We start from the raw sequence: 16,781 nt of genomic DNA on the forward strand, positions 1-16,781 counted from the left end.
CATGAAATTTATTGACTGAAAGCTTTTGATAATGGATCCACGCCACTGGTTTAACCACATGCCTACGGCGGAAGCAATCAGCATGAAGGAAGAGGCTGCAGATGGATGGATAAGAGACGTGACGCTCATTTGTAAGTCCTGCTGAGGCAACCACCCTCCACACCGCTCTAAAGGGGAGACAACAAGTGTCTCCAAGATGTTAACGTTAGCCTCAGCGGTCTGGATGGACAGACGTGGTCAGCCCCAAACCCAGTGGATGCCCCAGCTCCGTGCAGCCACCCTGGGTGACCATCCTTCAGCCCACCCTTCGCTTGCCGAATGGTGACCACCACCGTCCCCCTCCGAGAGCAGGGGTCTGGTTGTCCCAGCAGGTCACACTGGCCAGGGGAAGTGTTTTCCTGGGGGCTTGGTCCTTGCACAGGGAGGTCACCCTTGGGAAGCAAGAAGCCACATCCCGGCAGTGGTGCTCAGGCTTGAGGGGGCAGAGGAGGACTGTGGCAGCCCCTCTCCCTCCCCGTCACACCCGCCGGGGGCCTTTGAGGGGCTGCCACCGTGGGGCCCGTGCCCTGCCCGGGCTGCCCCGCCGCCCGCGGGAGGCCGCGGACCTTCTGGCGGGCGCCTCACGGCCTGAGGAGGCGACGCGGCCCCGGCCGCCGCCTCCCGCCCTGAGGGGGCGAGGGCAGCGGGGCGGCGGCGCTGGCGCCTCCCGCCGCCGGCGGGGAGGGCGGGACGGGGGCGGGGAGGAGCGGGCGGCCGCGCCCCGTCCCGCCCAGGAGCGAAGGAGCCGGCTTCTGCCCCTCTTTGGTGCCCGGCGTGGGCCTGGAGGAGGCTCTGCGCCCCTGCCGCGGCCATGGAGGCTTTCTGCGGGTCCCGCTTCTGGGTAAGCAGCGCGGCCGGCGGTGCCGCCTCCCTCCCCGCCTTCCCGCCCCGTGGGCTTTCCCCCGCTGAGGAGAAAGTTGGACGGGGAGGTTTGCGCGGAGGGGCCGGGGGGAAGCGGGGACCGGCCCCCTCGGCGCCGGCTGCGGGGCTTGCCCCGGGGCGGAGGAGAAGCGCCGTGCCCCGCTCCGCCGCCGCGGGGAGGTTCCCCCCGAAAGGGGCCGTGTGCTGGCCGCGCCGCGGCCGAGGGGCCGGAGCGGGCCGGGAAGGGTCGGTCCTGCGGCTCCGGAGGGGCTGAGCTGCCTCTCTCCCTCGCCTGCCGGGCGCCGGGGGCTGGCCGTCCCGGGAGCCGGCTGGTGCGGTGACTCCTCCGGCAGCCGGCTGAGGAGCAGGGCCGCTAGCACCTTGCTTGTTCGCGATTCAGCATCTCCAGACCAGAGCCGAGGCCCCAAGGGACCCCACAAGACCCCAGGCCATGCCACAGCTCCCGCCTTCCTGCAGGAGAGGTGGTGTTTCTTGCAGCTCTCCTAACAGCTGTAGTCCACCTCTGGACCTCATAGCGATGAACATGGCCATTCCCTTCTTCTGAGGGTCCTGGCTTAGTGTTGCTGCTGCTCTTCAGAACCCCTCTGATGAGCAGGAAAGTGCTTCCTATTAAGTGTTTTGTTACTGCTAAAAAGCAATGGGTTCACGGCAGCCAAGGGTGGTCACAAGCCTCAGAGGATTGCAATGACTTATGTTCGTATTTGGAGCCGTCAGCCTTTTGGAAAGGCTGATTGCAGCAGGCATTGGGTTTGTAAGCAGAAAAGTTTGGAAACTGCTGCCATGCTCTGCTCTGATGGTGAAGCGTGTAAATGCTGCTGCAAGTACTTGGTGCAGTATTTCCCCACGATACATGGGGAAGTATTTCCCCAAGACACATGCTGCTTTCCTCTCTGTGCTGTGTAGGCAGGCGCTTTAGACTGTGTGAAGCCATGGGTGTTTGGGCATGTGTGGTGGATCTGGAACTGCCCTCCAATAAATCGCAATTTTTGCATGTGCCTTTCTCTTGTATTGATCTAGCTCAAGGGAGATTTTTTCAAAGAAAGATGAGCAGGAATGAAAAGGCATGTCTGAAGAGGAATCACTACTAGAAAGCTATTAAAGGACAACACAAGCAATTGGCCGTGAGGACTTAATGCTGAGTTCCATCTTCAAATAACTAGTTCTCTTTCAAAAACTGTGCCAACATTACTTTTTAGAAGAGGACTTAGGCTCCTAAGCCCCTTGGTTACTTTTCTTTATTCGGTTTCAGGTTTAATTTCCAAGCGCTCTGCACACTCTCTGCTACAACAGTTGGCAGATAAGCTTGCTCAAACAAGTATTTTCACCTCTTACTTCTACGATAAACACTTATAGAACAGGAACAAGCACAAACAGATCAACACTGCTCACTAGTTTATTGACTGCCTCGAGAAGCATGTCTTAGCTTCTCAAGGAAGGCTTGTAGTGCAACTGCTCTTTGTGGCCAAAGCTTTTGATAGCGGTTTATTGATACACTCATGTAAAATGTTCTGGCAGTTTTGCTGGTTTTAAGTATGAAGTAAATGTATGATTCCGTACTTTACGCAGTACTGTTACACTCGGGCACGGTCCCCTTTGCAGTGCTGTGTCTGGTGTGTGCTACTCTCGGGTAGCGTATCCTGGTTTTAATATTACCCAGGCTTTTCAAAACTAGATTTGCAGGAAGTAATATAAAGGTAATCCAGGGAAGATATTTTAATTAATAAACATTTATTTACAGCATAAATGATGAAGAGATCTAAATATGTTTAAGAAAGCATAAATCATAATTAAAAAATATACCTTCAACCTTGCTCAAAGTAATGGTTCAAATGTGATTAATGCCAGTTGATCTGAAATATGATAGTTTGGATTGGCAGAGGAATGCATTTTCTGTCTGAGTCTGTGAAGGAAGATGTCAGGCATGTGTTACAAAGCTCTCCAGAAGCTTCTTTTTTTGTGTAATTATCACATACTTATACTTCAACATAAAATATTACTGAAGAATAAATGGAGACTGATTGAAAAGAGACGAGCAGTGTTCCTTAAACAAATGGGCAAACTGCGCAGTAAATGCGGGCCTGTTCTGTTTCTTCAGAATGATCCAGAGTTGTTTAGAGTCACAACAACCTTCCGTCTGTTTAATTGTTTTAAAAAATGGTATTCAATGACTGTGTGAAATGGCACACGTGACCCAGCGACCAGCAGATTGAACTCGGCGACCAAGAGTCTTACACCCTAGTTTTGGTTGCCGGTGGTGTTTTCTCTGTGAACAGGAGTGTATACAGTGAACTGATTTTATTACAGATTTTAAGTGATGACCATGTAGATGACAGTCACCTTGAAATGATTTGCTGTGCAAATATGCAGTTCCATGAGAAAACCTAGGTAGCGGCTTCTTTTTGAAGTATGTCCACAAAAGTTGGGGTTTCTCGTGCTGCGGTACACTGGGAGAAGGGAGAACAAGGTGAAAGGCAGTTACTGGCCTGCGCAAGCAAACTAATGGTGTTCGGCTCTGCAGGACCAGGAACTTGATAAAATGTGAAGCAATATTAATGTTCACTTTTTCATAGCTGATGAACTTAGACTCTTTCCCCATTTTTTTGTCAAAGAAAATCTTGGTATTTTTGGAAGCTGAATGACACGTTGGGGTCAGTTTTAAAACTGTTTAGAGCAAAAGGAAACATGCTGTTCCAATTTAAACAGTTCTTTGGTTTGGAGTTTAAACCAACTATAATACTTTTCTGTTAAAAGGAGGTCAGAATCAAAACAAAACAGTTCAGAATTAGCTCATGAAAATGTTTACATTGAAATATATCGGCTTTAACAGATGATTGATTTATCTTGGATTTTTTTGGCTTATCAAAAGTGTTTCAACTCTTCACCTTGACGTAGGGTGGGGAATTTTGCTGGAAATGTCAACAGGTTGGGTTTTTTGTGTTTGTGCAGAGTTTCCTGTTCAACCCATTTTAGAAATAAGAAATTAAAGGAAATGCTGTTGGTCACATTAGAAATCTATAAAAGCTTCTGGCTTCCAGCTACTGCTTTACATGTTGAACATGGAATCAGCAAACCACTAATACAAATACAGGGTGGGGGTGTGTGTGTATATATATATAACAGTGTGTGTGTATATATATATAACAGTGTGTGTGTGTGTGTATATATACACATATATATATAACAGTGGAACAACCATAACATTATTTTTTCAAAATGCAGTATGAACAATCTCTTCATCTGAACACTTGAAAACATACTGCCTGCTTTAATTGAAAATCTGAAGCTAATTGTTAATATCTCCTAGCAGTGTTCCCATGCTGAATGCCCTTCCGGAGGAGATGGATGCGATAGCGCATACCCACACAAGGCAGTCCTTAGGTGTGTTATTCACAGTTGCCCATAATTACCTCCTATTTATTGTGTCACACACTTACTATGTGGCAGTAAGTGTGCTACATAGGCATGCCAATTAATGTGACCCACAATCTGTGTACCTGAGAAGTAGATACTGGTGAATTATCACATATTTGTTGCTTAGTCCTCCGCTGTAGTAAAACGTGAGCAGTTCTTCCGAGAGGAGAACAAAGTGATCTCCTAGGGAGTGTTTGCTGCAGAAGTGTTTTGGCCTAGCGACTAAACAACAGGAGCTTAGAAAACCAAATTCTGTTCCCCTGTAAAGACACGTTGCCTCTCTGTGGCTCAGACTCGCTGGGTAAGAAACGGCACTATGGCTGCTGCGAGGATAAAACCTTAAGTGCTCTGCCGTACCTGGGTACTGTTGGGATGATGGGTCATATAAGCACCTTAGCCTACAGACAAAGTGCCTAGGCTTAAGCAGCAGCTTGTGGTTTTGGTGGTGTGTTTTGTTTTGTTTTTTTTAACAGCATCAATAGGAAATGGGAGGACAAGTGGTAGAGCACTTCAAAGGGGAGATCACAACGTCTAGTCAATTATGGATGAGATCCAGGCTTGCTCCTTTTGATCCCGCTTAGCTGACAGAGCTCAGTTGCCTTGCCTACCCTGTGTCTTGGTTTCCTGACAGATAACTTTTTTTTTCCCCCGTCCCACGTGGAGTGCTGGCTCTTTCTTCATCCAGAGGCTCTTGAGTAATTCAGCAGGAAGTTGCAGCAACTCTCAAAAGTAAACAATACCTCAGTCTTGTCTTTGGGATAGTCTCATACAAGCACCCTTTTAACCTTTAGGTTTGTAGATATTCCTTCACCATGAGTCACTCTCTGAAATTTTAGTAGATTTGGCCTAAAAGTCATGCTGCTCTCTGGAGATGCAGCTTCCTGCCCTGTTGGCTCCAAGTGCCACCACCCTCCCCTCTGCATAATTTCCCTTTTTGCTTCATCATGTGTCATGTTTACACTTGTTGTTGTTCAAGATGACTTAGGATAGCTGTAGTAAGGAAGAAATGTTTCTTTCAAGTAAGATGACAATGTACTTCTTGTAACATATGTACGAGTTTATTTTAAAAACCCCACAACTTATGTGATTTGGCCCTAAATTAATAATAAAACATCACATTTCAATTATTCTCTTATATTTTCAACTAAATTAGTTCCAGCAGAGAAAAAGTGAAGTGAAAAGTGGTAGCAGGTCATTGCAAAGGAGAGATTCTGCAGTAAGGTAGTATAGTCCAGACTGGCTGTTCTTTATATATTAGCTTCCCCTTCTGCCACACTGTGATAAACACAGACTGTTCAGTGTTTATAGATATTTAAATGTGATGCAGATCTCCACATAATCTTTAACTGCATCCAGCTTCAGATAACTTCTATAAATCTCTGCACAAACGATCGCGTCAGGTATCTGTGTTCTTTCTCACGTTAGGTAAGAGATCAAAATAGGTAACTTTAATGGTATCTTCAGACATCAGATCTATGAAGTTATGCTCTCGCAAAGGGTAGCTGTGTTGGTAACATTCTGAACTTAAAAGCAATTAAGTACTCAAGCTCAAATCCTGCAAGATTTTGAGACTCTTGAATTGAGTTGAATGGAAGCTATTGCTAAAGGATTTGGGCCTCAGATTCTCAATGTCAAGAGCAGTGTAAATACTTATCATTACATCTGGAGTATTATCCAGGACCTGTTATCATTCATCTGTGTGTAAACGGCATAACAGACTGTATTTGAATCTGTTTCGGAAAGACAAAGGCTGGATTTGAGAGTTGTCAGCAAAACGTAATGCCAGCGAAAGCTGCCAATATCAAGGATTTATGGAGTCCTTCGATGGCAGTGTCAATTAATGAAGCTCATGAAAATGGCATTCATTTCGGTAGAATATGTGAATGATTGCTCATGTTTTTCGAGCAAAGCAGGCGTTGCTGTTTCCTTCAAACCAGCACACTGATGGGTCAAACGAACAGTACAGTCCTCAGCGCAGGAGAATGGGGGCAGCAGCTAAAATTGTCACCACCAGCACCTGACCAGCGTGGTTGAGTCCCTTCTGGAAATTCCCAGTTGGAAATCTGGAATTGCAGGAAAAAGGATTTTTAGGAAAAAAACACCCGGGGTAGAAGAATCTTTTTTTTTTTGCCGGGGTGCACTGTGGCTTTGTGGGAGATGCTTCACAAAGATATTCCGGACAGAAAAGCCTGCTTGTCCCTCCCTTCCATGTGTTTCCTGGGGGTGGGACAGTAAAACTTGAGGATGCTGTGAGATGGGGCAGATGGTAGGGAGGCAAGGTCCCACCTTGCTTTAACGGAGGATTAAAGCCCCACAGGGAGACTTTTTCTCTGTAGCAAACCTCAAGGTCGTATCTTTTTCAGCTTTCAACACAACTGTTCCTCCCTGGTCACAGCGCTGACCGTTGTGGCGTAAGCAACATAGCTGGTAGATGTAGTGTCTGGGACTTAGGGATACCAGAAAGTTTGACTCCTGAAAAGAAATAATGCCTGAAACAAAATCTGAGTCGCATGAGGAGCTCCTTAAAATGGAGCTTATTTAATCGCTACAGTTAAGAATATAAAGCATTTTGAGATAGGCCTAACCTACCTGGTAGGCAAATTGCTGTGCCGCTGGAGATATAATCCTTCCTTTCTGCATGTGTAAATTTGTAATGTATTAAAATGAAGAGACTATTACTGTTTAAAATTTAATTTTAAAAAAATTCCTTTGAGAAATGTATTAAATGGGATCTTTGATTTTTCCAGTAAGCTAATGCTCCATTTGTCTCCTGATACTGCCGTTAATATGATGGGCCATTATCCAGTCGCACGTTATTTGGCTGAGCTGGAGGAGAGCGGAGCGGCAAGCAGCCAGAGACCTTCCCAGGAATGCGTTCAGGCTTTTGTACAACCAACAGCCTTGATTCCGTGCTGGGCCTGTGTGAGCTGGCACCTTGTCCCCGTGCTATCTCACGGCAGCACGAGAGGTGAAGGCAATGCAGTAAAACTTAGATCGTTTATAGTAATGTCACGTGCCAGCGTCGTACAGCTTTGAACTAGAGCAGAATAAGAAATGAAGGAGGGGGAGAAGAAAAACTTTCACAGGAGTTATTTCAAATGTCAAAGTCATTTAGTTTCAGAAGTAATAATATCTATTTTCTTTCCAAAACTTTCTGAGAATACAGAAATACATTTGACACTTGTGCAATTAAAAAAAAGAAGCCTACTTCTCATTTCTTCCTTTGGTATCTCTCCTTTCCCCCCTAGTTGAGTGACTTCTATTCTAGAACCTCTTAGACATGCAATTTTTTTTCATTTCCCTGTGTTATTATGTACGTTTGGAAACACGGAAAAGTAAAAGGGAAAAACTCTCCACGTTCTGGATATCATCTTTTTATTACGGTAAGGGGAGGTGAGAGCAGGCAAAGTGAAACAAAAACCATTAAAAAACTTTCGTTTTTATGGTTTGTCTCCTTTGAAAAAGCAAGGTATATCTTCTGGGGGAAATAGTTTACTACTGGAAGATCCATCAGATGGAAAATTGTGGCCAGTGGTAATCTTCATCTGCAGCAATGCTCTTCTGTCCGCTGCTTTTTTTCCCTTTTTTCTCCTGCCCTGATAGAGAGTTGCTACCTCTTGCTTACATGTTGGTCACCTGCAAAAATTCACTTGCCATGTCTAAGCCTCTTGGTGGCAAAGTGTGAAAGTTCTGGCTGCTTTGGGTATTTGAAGCATTGGTACTGGAAGCGTGTTGGGGTTGGGCCACTGCGGTCTTACAGCACGTCTTCAGGGATGGCGCTGCTTTCTTCATACCAGCGCTGGCTGGGCAGATTCAGTTGCAGGGTGTTTGTACAGGTCATAGTTAAACATGATTCTTTTAGAAATAAGGGGTTTCTGGGTGTCAAAAATCAAGTTTTAAGCTTTATGTTTACTTCTCTTAGTTGATATTGGAGAGAAGCTGCGCATGCAATTGGTTTGGGGTAAAACAATGTACCAGGACAGTTCTGCCTTTGCTCTGATGTCTCTGATTAACATATTCCTTTTCCATAGTCACCTGATCCCATCTTTTATTTATCTCTGAATTTTTTTGGCTTCACAACAGTGAAGGCCAACCTTCACTTTAAGAAGGGAAGAGAAGAGAGAATAGCTGAGAGGGTGGGGGAGGCATAGGAGCAGACGTTTCCCACTGATGCTACCTAAGGCGGTGCTTTGTGAGCTCTCTTTCTCTCTGAAACTACTGTCGTGGTTTAGGGCCAGACTGTAGAGTTCACTCTTTTTCTGAATAAAAATGACTGAAATAAGTAGGTCTGTTGACAGAAATGAGTATGGTTTGTGCACATTAACTCTGAGAGTGTAGCTAGAGTGTGATGCTTGTCTGTGTTAGGTGAGCTTAGGTCAGTTCTGTGAGTGATAAACCAGGCTTAATCTTGGCATTAAAGCTTATTAACACCCGGGCTCTGTCTTGCCCTCTAGCCTGCTGCTGCATTTGACTTCTTGGCGCTCCCCTAATGAGCGTCCCTGCAGCTGAAGAATGTGACCAACCTTGGATGCTTGAGGTGGCACGTCACCTTTCTGTCCTGCCCCCCAAACTCCCACGCTGCTGTCGTGTTAAAGACAGCCTTGACCAGCCACTAAAATCTCGTTATCCCTGCAGTTAATTTGTTGGTTCCAGCTCCCACTAGGCAGGTGGAGTGTCAGAGTAGCACTGATGACAATTTTTTTGTGACAATCCGTTTTATTGTATAGCAGCTCAACTGGACGGGCCAGCTTAAAATGGAGGCATCGGGGTGGGAAGGGGAGAAAATAAAGCAGGGACCATCTCATTTGCAGCTGTTTCAGCTGTTCCTACCTCTTCTCAATTGAGCTACATTCATTACGATCCTTGGATTTAGCCTGTTCCTTTTGACTGAAAGGAGATGGGATGGCTCAAATTAAGGGTATTCCCTCACACCCATCATCACACTGGGCTAAAATACAGTAACTCACTCCTTTATTTATACTTTCACAAGGCCATAGGAAAGGCCTTTGATGATGCAATTAACAGAAAGTTTTCTCTACAACAGCATATAGCTTTTATCAATTCTGACAGACAGTCGGGGACTTTCTTTTGGGGAAAGGATGATCCCGTTTCCTTTTCCTCTCAATCCTGCTTTTGATTCATGAGCAGTTGTACCTCTATGGTTGCACTTTGCCTTCCCCTCTGCAAGTCAATATATGTCCCTCTGTCCAAGCAAGAAGACTGACTGCTGCTAAAACAGTTGAAATAGATGAATTTTACTTTTACTTTAAGTGTGTGTTGTCTTAGATGCAGATATTTCCTGTGGTAAACTTCTACTTTACTATGTTATGCTACAGATGCTTTTCTGAAAGACCTGTTTCCTGGGGATGGATGACTGTGGCAGAATGCAAACCTACCTTTTTTTCATCCTGCTCCATTTTTGTTCATGGTGGCAGAGAAGCTTGGAACTTCTACTCTTAAAAACTAAGAAGAGAAGAAAAAGAAACTTACCGTTTTGTATATATGTCATGGATTAACCCTAGCCAGCAACTAAGCCCCACCCAGCCGCTTGCTCACTCCACCCTGGTGGGATGGGGGAGAGAATCGGAAGAGTGAAAGTGAGAAAACTCAGGGGTTGAGATAAGAACAGTTTAATAATTGAAATAAAATAAAGTAAAATAGTAATAATAATAATAATAATAATAATAATATACAAAGCGAGTGATGCACGATGCAGTAGCTCACCACCTGCTGACCGATGCCCAGCCAGTCCCCAAGGAGTCACTGCCCCCCAGCGAACTCCCCCCAGTTTTTATACTGGGCATGACGTCATAGGGTATGGAACAGCCCTGTGGCCGGTCTGGGTCGCTGTCCTGGCTGTGCCCCCTCCCAGCTCCTTGTGCACCGGGCAGGGCATGGGAAGCTGCAAAGTCCTTGACTTAGTGTAAGCACTGCTTAGCAACAGCTAAACATCAGTGTGTTATCAACATTATTCTCATCCTAAATGCAAAACACAGCACTATACCAGCTACTAGGAAGAAAGTTAACTCTGTCCCAGCCGAAAGCAGGACAGTATAACACCTGTCACTAAGCCCGTACATTGATTTTTGGATGCTGGTCCACAGTTCTCAAGTGCATTGCGTGGTTGGTACCATCTGTACCATGAAACTTCGACTCAAGCAATAACCTGTGACTAGTTACTCCACAACCATGAACTAGCTCGTATAGGCTATGAACTTTTGCAAGGTCTGTTTGATTGACTAAAATAAGCCACTAAAGATCCTTTTACTGCTGGAAAAGAAAGTTCAGCATCCTGCATGGTGTCCTTCACTAATGTAGATAACTATTGCAGTGTGCTTTGTAAACAGAAAAATGGTATTTCTGGTTATTTACTGTGTGGTTCATGCAGTACTATAAATGCTTACATCCTCTCAACCGCCCCTTTTTCCCAAGCTGTCTTGTTGTGTTGTTGCAGTGGAGAATGGCATTATCTTCTGCCCTGCCTTAAGAGAGGGGTGGGGGGAAGGTTGTTCACGTAATCGTGTGAAGGAATTGAGTTGTGCAGCAGTCACTGTGGATCGATGAAGCATGTTACTCCTTCTGCGAGTGAGATTGTTCCTTTGGAACCTGTAAATGGGTGATCTTGCTCTAAAAGGGCCATTTGAAACTTGCAGCCTTCTGGAAGCCTGGAGCAGAGTGCTTGTTTGCATTTGTGCTCTAAAATGGTTATTAGAGTTTGCCCCAAAGCGTTTACCAACAAGGACCAAGCAGAGGAGATGGACAACACCTAGAAGTGGGAGGTAAGGCATGGAGAGGCTGAGATGAAGGCTGTGCTGTAGCTGAGTCTGAGCCCTGGTTGATTTTGGCATGGTGGTTCAGAGCCACTGCAGAGCCATCCTCATTCTTGGGAGGAGGCCGTGTGGTAGAGCCAAGAGAAAAACATCCTATTTTTATTCTTTTCTTTTTTTTTTTTGCCGGGCTGTGCAAGTGAAACTCACTGGCAGGGTATTTACCAGACCTAGGGGCAAAAGAAGGGCAGGAAGATTCTCCTCTGCATTTAAGTTCTCACTGACAATTTCTTCTACAGGAGATCCCATTCCATGTTTATTTACTGCAGGGAAGCGTTATTACTTTCAGTTATTCACTTCCCTATCTTTTACTCTTCATGTGTACCTTCCCAGTCGGCTTTCCAATTTGATTGTTAATCTTCAATAATGTGCCAACTAGTGATAAGTGACACAGAATCAGCGATACGGCCTGTATTAACCTTGGGTAGAGTGTGAATGATGTCAACGCAATGGCCTTCACCTTCCCAGCAGATAAAGGATGAATTTGTGTTTCCTGTGCTTTTCCTGATTCTTTTTGCGCTATAAAAACTTAGAGAGAAACATGTATTAATTTATCCACGCAATGGAGATAACTGCTCGAGGCTACAAAAGACATTGTTAGTCTTCCCTAGGGTTTGGGAGCTTTCTCTTGCCGGCTGTTTGAAGAGCATTACTGCAGTGTCATCTGTGTGCTGGGTAAAGCCAGTGTGAGGCACTTTTATTATATTATATATTATATATTATATATAATTATATATTATTATATAATTATATATATTATATTATATTTTATTATATTTAACTTCTGCAGTGGAGTAGGAGTTGGTTTAGACTTAAACCCAAGACCAGAACCCCAACTGGTCTTTCTCAGCAGGTTCTATTAACATTATCCTTGGGGTTCGGGAAAGGCATAGACAGGAATTTCCCTGTTCCTGGTTTTCAGCCTAGCTTTAGGCTTTCTGTTCATTCCCCCTTTTGTTTGAAAGCTATAAGGGATGATGTGCAGGAAAACCAAGATCTGTTGCGTTGAACTTTTGTTTCCTTTAAAGGCATTATCAGTTTTAAGGACAGCCTTTTAAATAGCAGTGTTCTTTTCCAGAGGGGAAAGTGTAATACAAAGTACTAAGTATTAGAGCAGATTTAATGTTGCTCAGAGCTTCCCCTGTTGAATACTTTCTCTTAAAAGAAGATCATGTATTTAAAACTGCTCATCTAAATCTAAGTCCTACTGCATAGATGGCCCTTAATAGTAGGGTTGTGTTTATCCAAAGACTGTGGCTGGAGTGATGGGTATAATTGAAAGCCGCTGCAAGGCACAATGTCAATGATATTCTTAACTGATCAACAGAAAGCCCCACTAATTTGTAAGTTTTAGACTCCAGGGAACCCCTTGTCTGCTGTGAAGCTGTAACAAGCATCTCTGATTTCTTTTGCCATGGATGTTGGCATTGCATTTAAGTATTATTACAGGATTAAGTCAGTTGTGTGCCCAAGGAGTTAGGTACACTGGGCTGTTTTTTCTGTAATGCTGTATCTCACCAGCAGAGCCTCCAACCCGATCCGTGATACTGCACCCAAGGGAATGCTGCTGCTTACGGACAGTTGCCACGGAGCTCTTGGCAGTCTGGAGGAGCCTCGGAGCACAGCGGGAGCCTGGATTAGGAAGAGGTCACAGGTTACTGCCCTGAGGACTTGTTTCTGGGGAAGCGAGCTGACAGCGGTGTTAGCTGTGATAGACACGCTGGCTGTTACAGTTTCCCTGGAATGAGTTTCTTGGAGAAAGTGGTGTTTCCCAGCACGTGCTGCTGAGTATTTCCCCTTGTGAGATGCCTGTTGATGGGTCACAGAGCTGCCTGCAGGGTGTTTTCAGTGGGCTTTCATTGAAGGGGACCCCGAGACAGAGCTGTGATGCACAGAGGAAGGTGAGCGGCTCTCAGGACGGGACAGGGCCATGAGCTGAGGAAGGTGTGTGCTATCCAACGTCAGCGTATTAGGCCTCTTTCAGTAGCACGTCCAAAGAAAACCCTCAAGCCCAGGCAGCCCGAGGTGGGGATTTTCATCCTCAATCAGAATGGGTCACAAGAAGCATTTAAACTTGCTCTGCTTACCAGGACAGAGCTCAGAATATGGAAAGGCAAAGCCATATTAAAGCAGGAGCCTTAAAGATAAGAGTCAAAGAGCTGGTGTGTCTCTCCAGCCGTTGCTTCTTGTGTTTGTTCTCAAGGGTGGAGTTCTATAAATTTACTGCTGAATTGTAAGGGTATATTTAGCAATATTTAACAATGTTGGCTGGGTCGGGATAGATTGTATTGAGACATCATGTCATATTCTGACTCAAAATTAGTTGTTTAGGGTTGGAGTGGATGTTGGAATATATGCTGTCAGTGTGGTGATTTATAAAGCCATAAAGTGGAACTGCCAGCTCTGTGAAAACAGACCCAGCTTGGTAAGAGATGTAGTAAGAAAGGCAACTTTCAGGTTCCCAGATTTAAAAGTAGTAATAATAATTCATAGCAGAGTCCCTGCTACACGGCACATGGCATAGCAGCATGGGTCCACTACGGTCCGGTCTTAGGGAGAGCAAGTAATTTGCATGGAATTACACTACTTAAATATTTTGGTACTGTGCCTTCTACCAGGAACCCCTCTCATTGTATTCAAGGATGGAAGGAGTCTGCTCTCAGAAAACACCAATTCGTTGAAAGGGAAACTTTTTACAGAAACAGATCTGTTCCAGGAAAGCTTGTTTATCTGCTCCAGGATGGAACTGGACCTGGGAAAACATTCCCAAGATAGCCAGTAGTCAGGTCTGTCACCTTGGACGTAGGTTTCTCCTTCAGCCCACATCCCCGTTTCCCGGGTGCCATGGAAGCAGCAGGCTCTTGTTGGTCACTGGGTGGGTGCTGCTTCTTGTACTTCCACATAGTTTTGGAAAGGTTCCACTTTTATTCTCAGGGATAATTCAACCGAATCTCAAAATCTTACGTGTTTTTTTAGGACAGAATTTTTGTTTTCTGGCCAGCTCTATTTGTACGTTCAGAAATGCAAGTCCTTTGCCTTGTTTAAATAAGAGTTAATGAAAACCTTTAAATGGTTTGGCAGCCATACAGTCTGTGTCTTGGATACAATAGTCAGCTTGTGTTCAGTCCGAAGTTAATGGACATCTGGAGCAGTCTCTAGGTTGCTGTCAGACAGAAAGCCATTTCTGGACAGTTTGGTCTTATAGGAAAGGTTTAAATTAAGAGCGTGCTTTTTTTTTTTCCCCGCTCAATAACTTTTCTCTTAAACAGAATCTTTGTTTTATTCTGTGCCATTATTGCTATTCTTCCTCAGCTTTCCTTTTTCAGGATTTTTTCCAGCACGCAAAAGGAGAACAATTGCAAACACGCTCAAGACATTGTTAAACCACATGTAATTTAAAGAGGAAGTTACTATTTTGTGAATAAATGATAGTAGATAAGCTCCTGCTTTGGAACTCTTCCGCTCCAAACTTCTAGAGGGCATCTCCTGCCCCAAGCAGGGTAGCTGCTAAGGGAGCTTATCATGTTAGAGATGCTGAAATGTTTTGAAGATGAGCCAAAAATGGGTGCTCTTTAAATGTTATCTTCCTTTCTGGTGCCAGAGACCTGCTTGCTGGAGGAAAACACAGAAATAGTTTGAATGTGAGGCTGGAGTTTTGTCTGGTTTTGATCCTATGTTTGAATTGCAGTGTAATTGCCCCTGTGTTGTTGATTTGTGGCTGAAGTTTCCCCTAGGTCTGGACAAACCTGTTTAGGTAAATGGGAATGTTTTTATTCCCTGGCCCGCGCTGGGTGCCTCCAAAAGAGCCATTTCTCAGCTGGAGAGGCACTAACTCCGCGGCATTAAAGGGTGCAGCTCAGATGTGCAGCTAACGGATTTGTGCCACCCTTCACCGCTGCCAGAGGTTTCATTTGTGCCAAAGCTGAAGTATTGAGTGACAAACTTGTCACAGTTCAGCCAAACCATCCTGCGACCTGCCGAGGCTTTGTAGTTTCATTACACTTACCAGCTCTTTCGTGTGTGTGTGTGGACGGATGCAGTGATGCATGTCCCTGCTGACAGATCATCACTGACCTTGAAAGATTGTCAGCAGATTGTGGCTCTTCAGTTCTCCTAAAACCAACCATCGCTTTCAGCATTCGGTCTCTTTTGTGTTGGTAAACAAAAGCAGGACTGGAAATACTTTTGAAGAATTCACGTTCAGACTAGTCAGTTATTCATTTATAAGGGATGGGGAGAAGTGGCTCAGCTTAACTGAAACATACTTCTACTAAGAGCTCATACCCAAAAATAATTAGGTACAAGCAAATGATTCTAGTGCAGAGATAAGGCATATTTGAGCCGCAGATAACTTACTTTTATCATCTGCTTGTTAATGATAGTACAACAAAGTCATTTTACATTTCCTGCAAGTAAGTATTTATCTACCACATTTAAGATGACACATCAGATGGTGAAATGCAAGTTGTGAATTTCCAGTAGGTTTGATTAAAACCAAGTTCCCCTTAACTGTACTGAAATTTCTATTTTAGTTTGAACTTGTGTAACTGTGTTTGCATGTGGTGCATTCAGATCCTTAGGTACAAGTTGCATATGTGGATTGTGGTGTCCGAGGTCACAGATGAAAAGCATTGCTTGCGATGTTTGCAAGAAAACCCATATTCCTACCTCCCTGTTAACTACATTCCTTTTACCTTTGTTTAGAACAGGGAAGTAATTACAGTTGGAGGCGTATGAGTAAGAAGGACAAAATTTTAGTCATAAATGGAGGGTGTTTTCCCAGGTCAGCACACGGTTGATCTAAATCTGATCATTTCTCCAGTGCTGGACATTCTTGCTGGATGAGTTCTCAAGTTGAGGATTTTCCCTCAAGAGCTCTGTTTAGCAGTTGCACTCCAGGCTGGGAATGCCTGAGAAACGCCGTGGTATCAGCACCTGTAGCTAAGCCTTAGCAAAGACAGAAACACAAGGGGTTTGTCTGCTGCGAAATATATGTCCAAATCTGAGATACAGGAGGGCAGAAGTCTGTCTTTCTAGGTTTTGCCCAGTATTTAAAGCTGTACTTAGCCCTTTTACTATAGCAGATTAACCACAAGTAGTTGGGATAGGTATTTTTGGAAAGCTTTTACTAAGGCCATTTGCTAACCCCAGCAGAATTTGGATACAACTTCTTCAAGCAGATGTTCCAACTGGCAGCACTTCTGCCTCTCTATTAATAAATGTCTCATCTTTTTTTCCAGGATTCAAATCTTTCGATACACACTGATAATCCAGACCTGACACCGTGTTTCCAGAATACCATCCTAGCGTGGATCCCTAGCATTTATCTCTGGAGTGCATTACCCTTTTATCTTCTCTACCTAAAGCACAACAAAAGAGGGTACATCGTGCTTTCCATGTTGAGCAGGTTCAAGACGGTAAGATCTCTTTGCAGTGCTACACGAGTAATGGGCAGTTTTGAGTTTGTTAGTATTAGTTCAGTATCCAAGCAAGTGCTGCAGTAGGGTTTAAAAAAAATTCCCTCTGATTTATGGGGGAGCTGAAGAACTTGCTTATAGGAAGCAACAGTGTACGTACAGATTTCTGAGGAAGGATACCAAAGGATAGCTCATCTGTAAGGAA

The 16,781-nt window shown here is 44.6% G+C and overlaps 1 protein-coding gene across 1 annotated transcript in view; it reads left to right on the top strand.

Annotated features, from left to right (window-relative positions):
• The first annotated feature begins 818 nt into the window (after positions 1–818).
• Positions 819–16,781, top strand: part of ABCC3 (ATP binding cassette subfamily C member 3) — a 51,147-nt gene continuing 35,184 nt past the window's right edge. The window contains exons 1-2 of the mRNA XM_082327060.1: positions 819–880; positions 16,400–16,576. Coding sequence (XP_082183186.1) covers positions 851–880; positions 16,400–16,576 — 207 coding nt within the window. The 5' untranslated portion in view covers positions 819–850. The remainder of the gene's footprint in view (positions 881–16,399; positions 16,577–16,781) is intronic.

This window comes from Platalea leucorodia (assembly GCF_965183815.1).
Source record: "Platalea leucorodia genome assembly, chromosome: 14".
Taxonomy (NCBI): Eukaryota; Metazoa; Chordata; class Aves; order Pelecaniformes; family Threskiornithidae; genus Platalea; species Platalea leucorodia.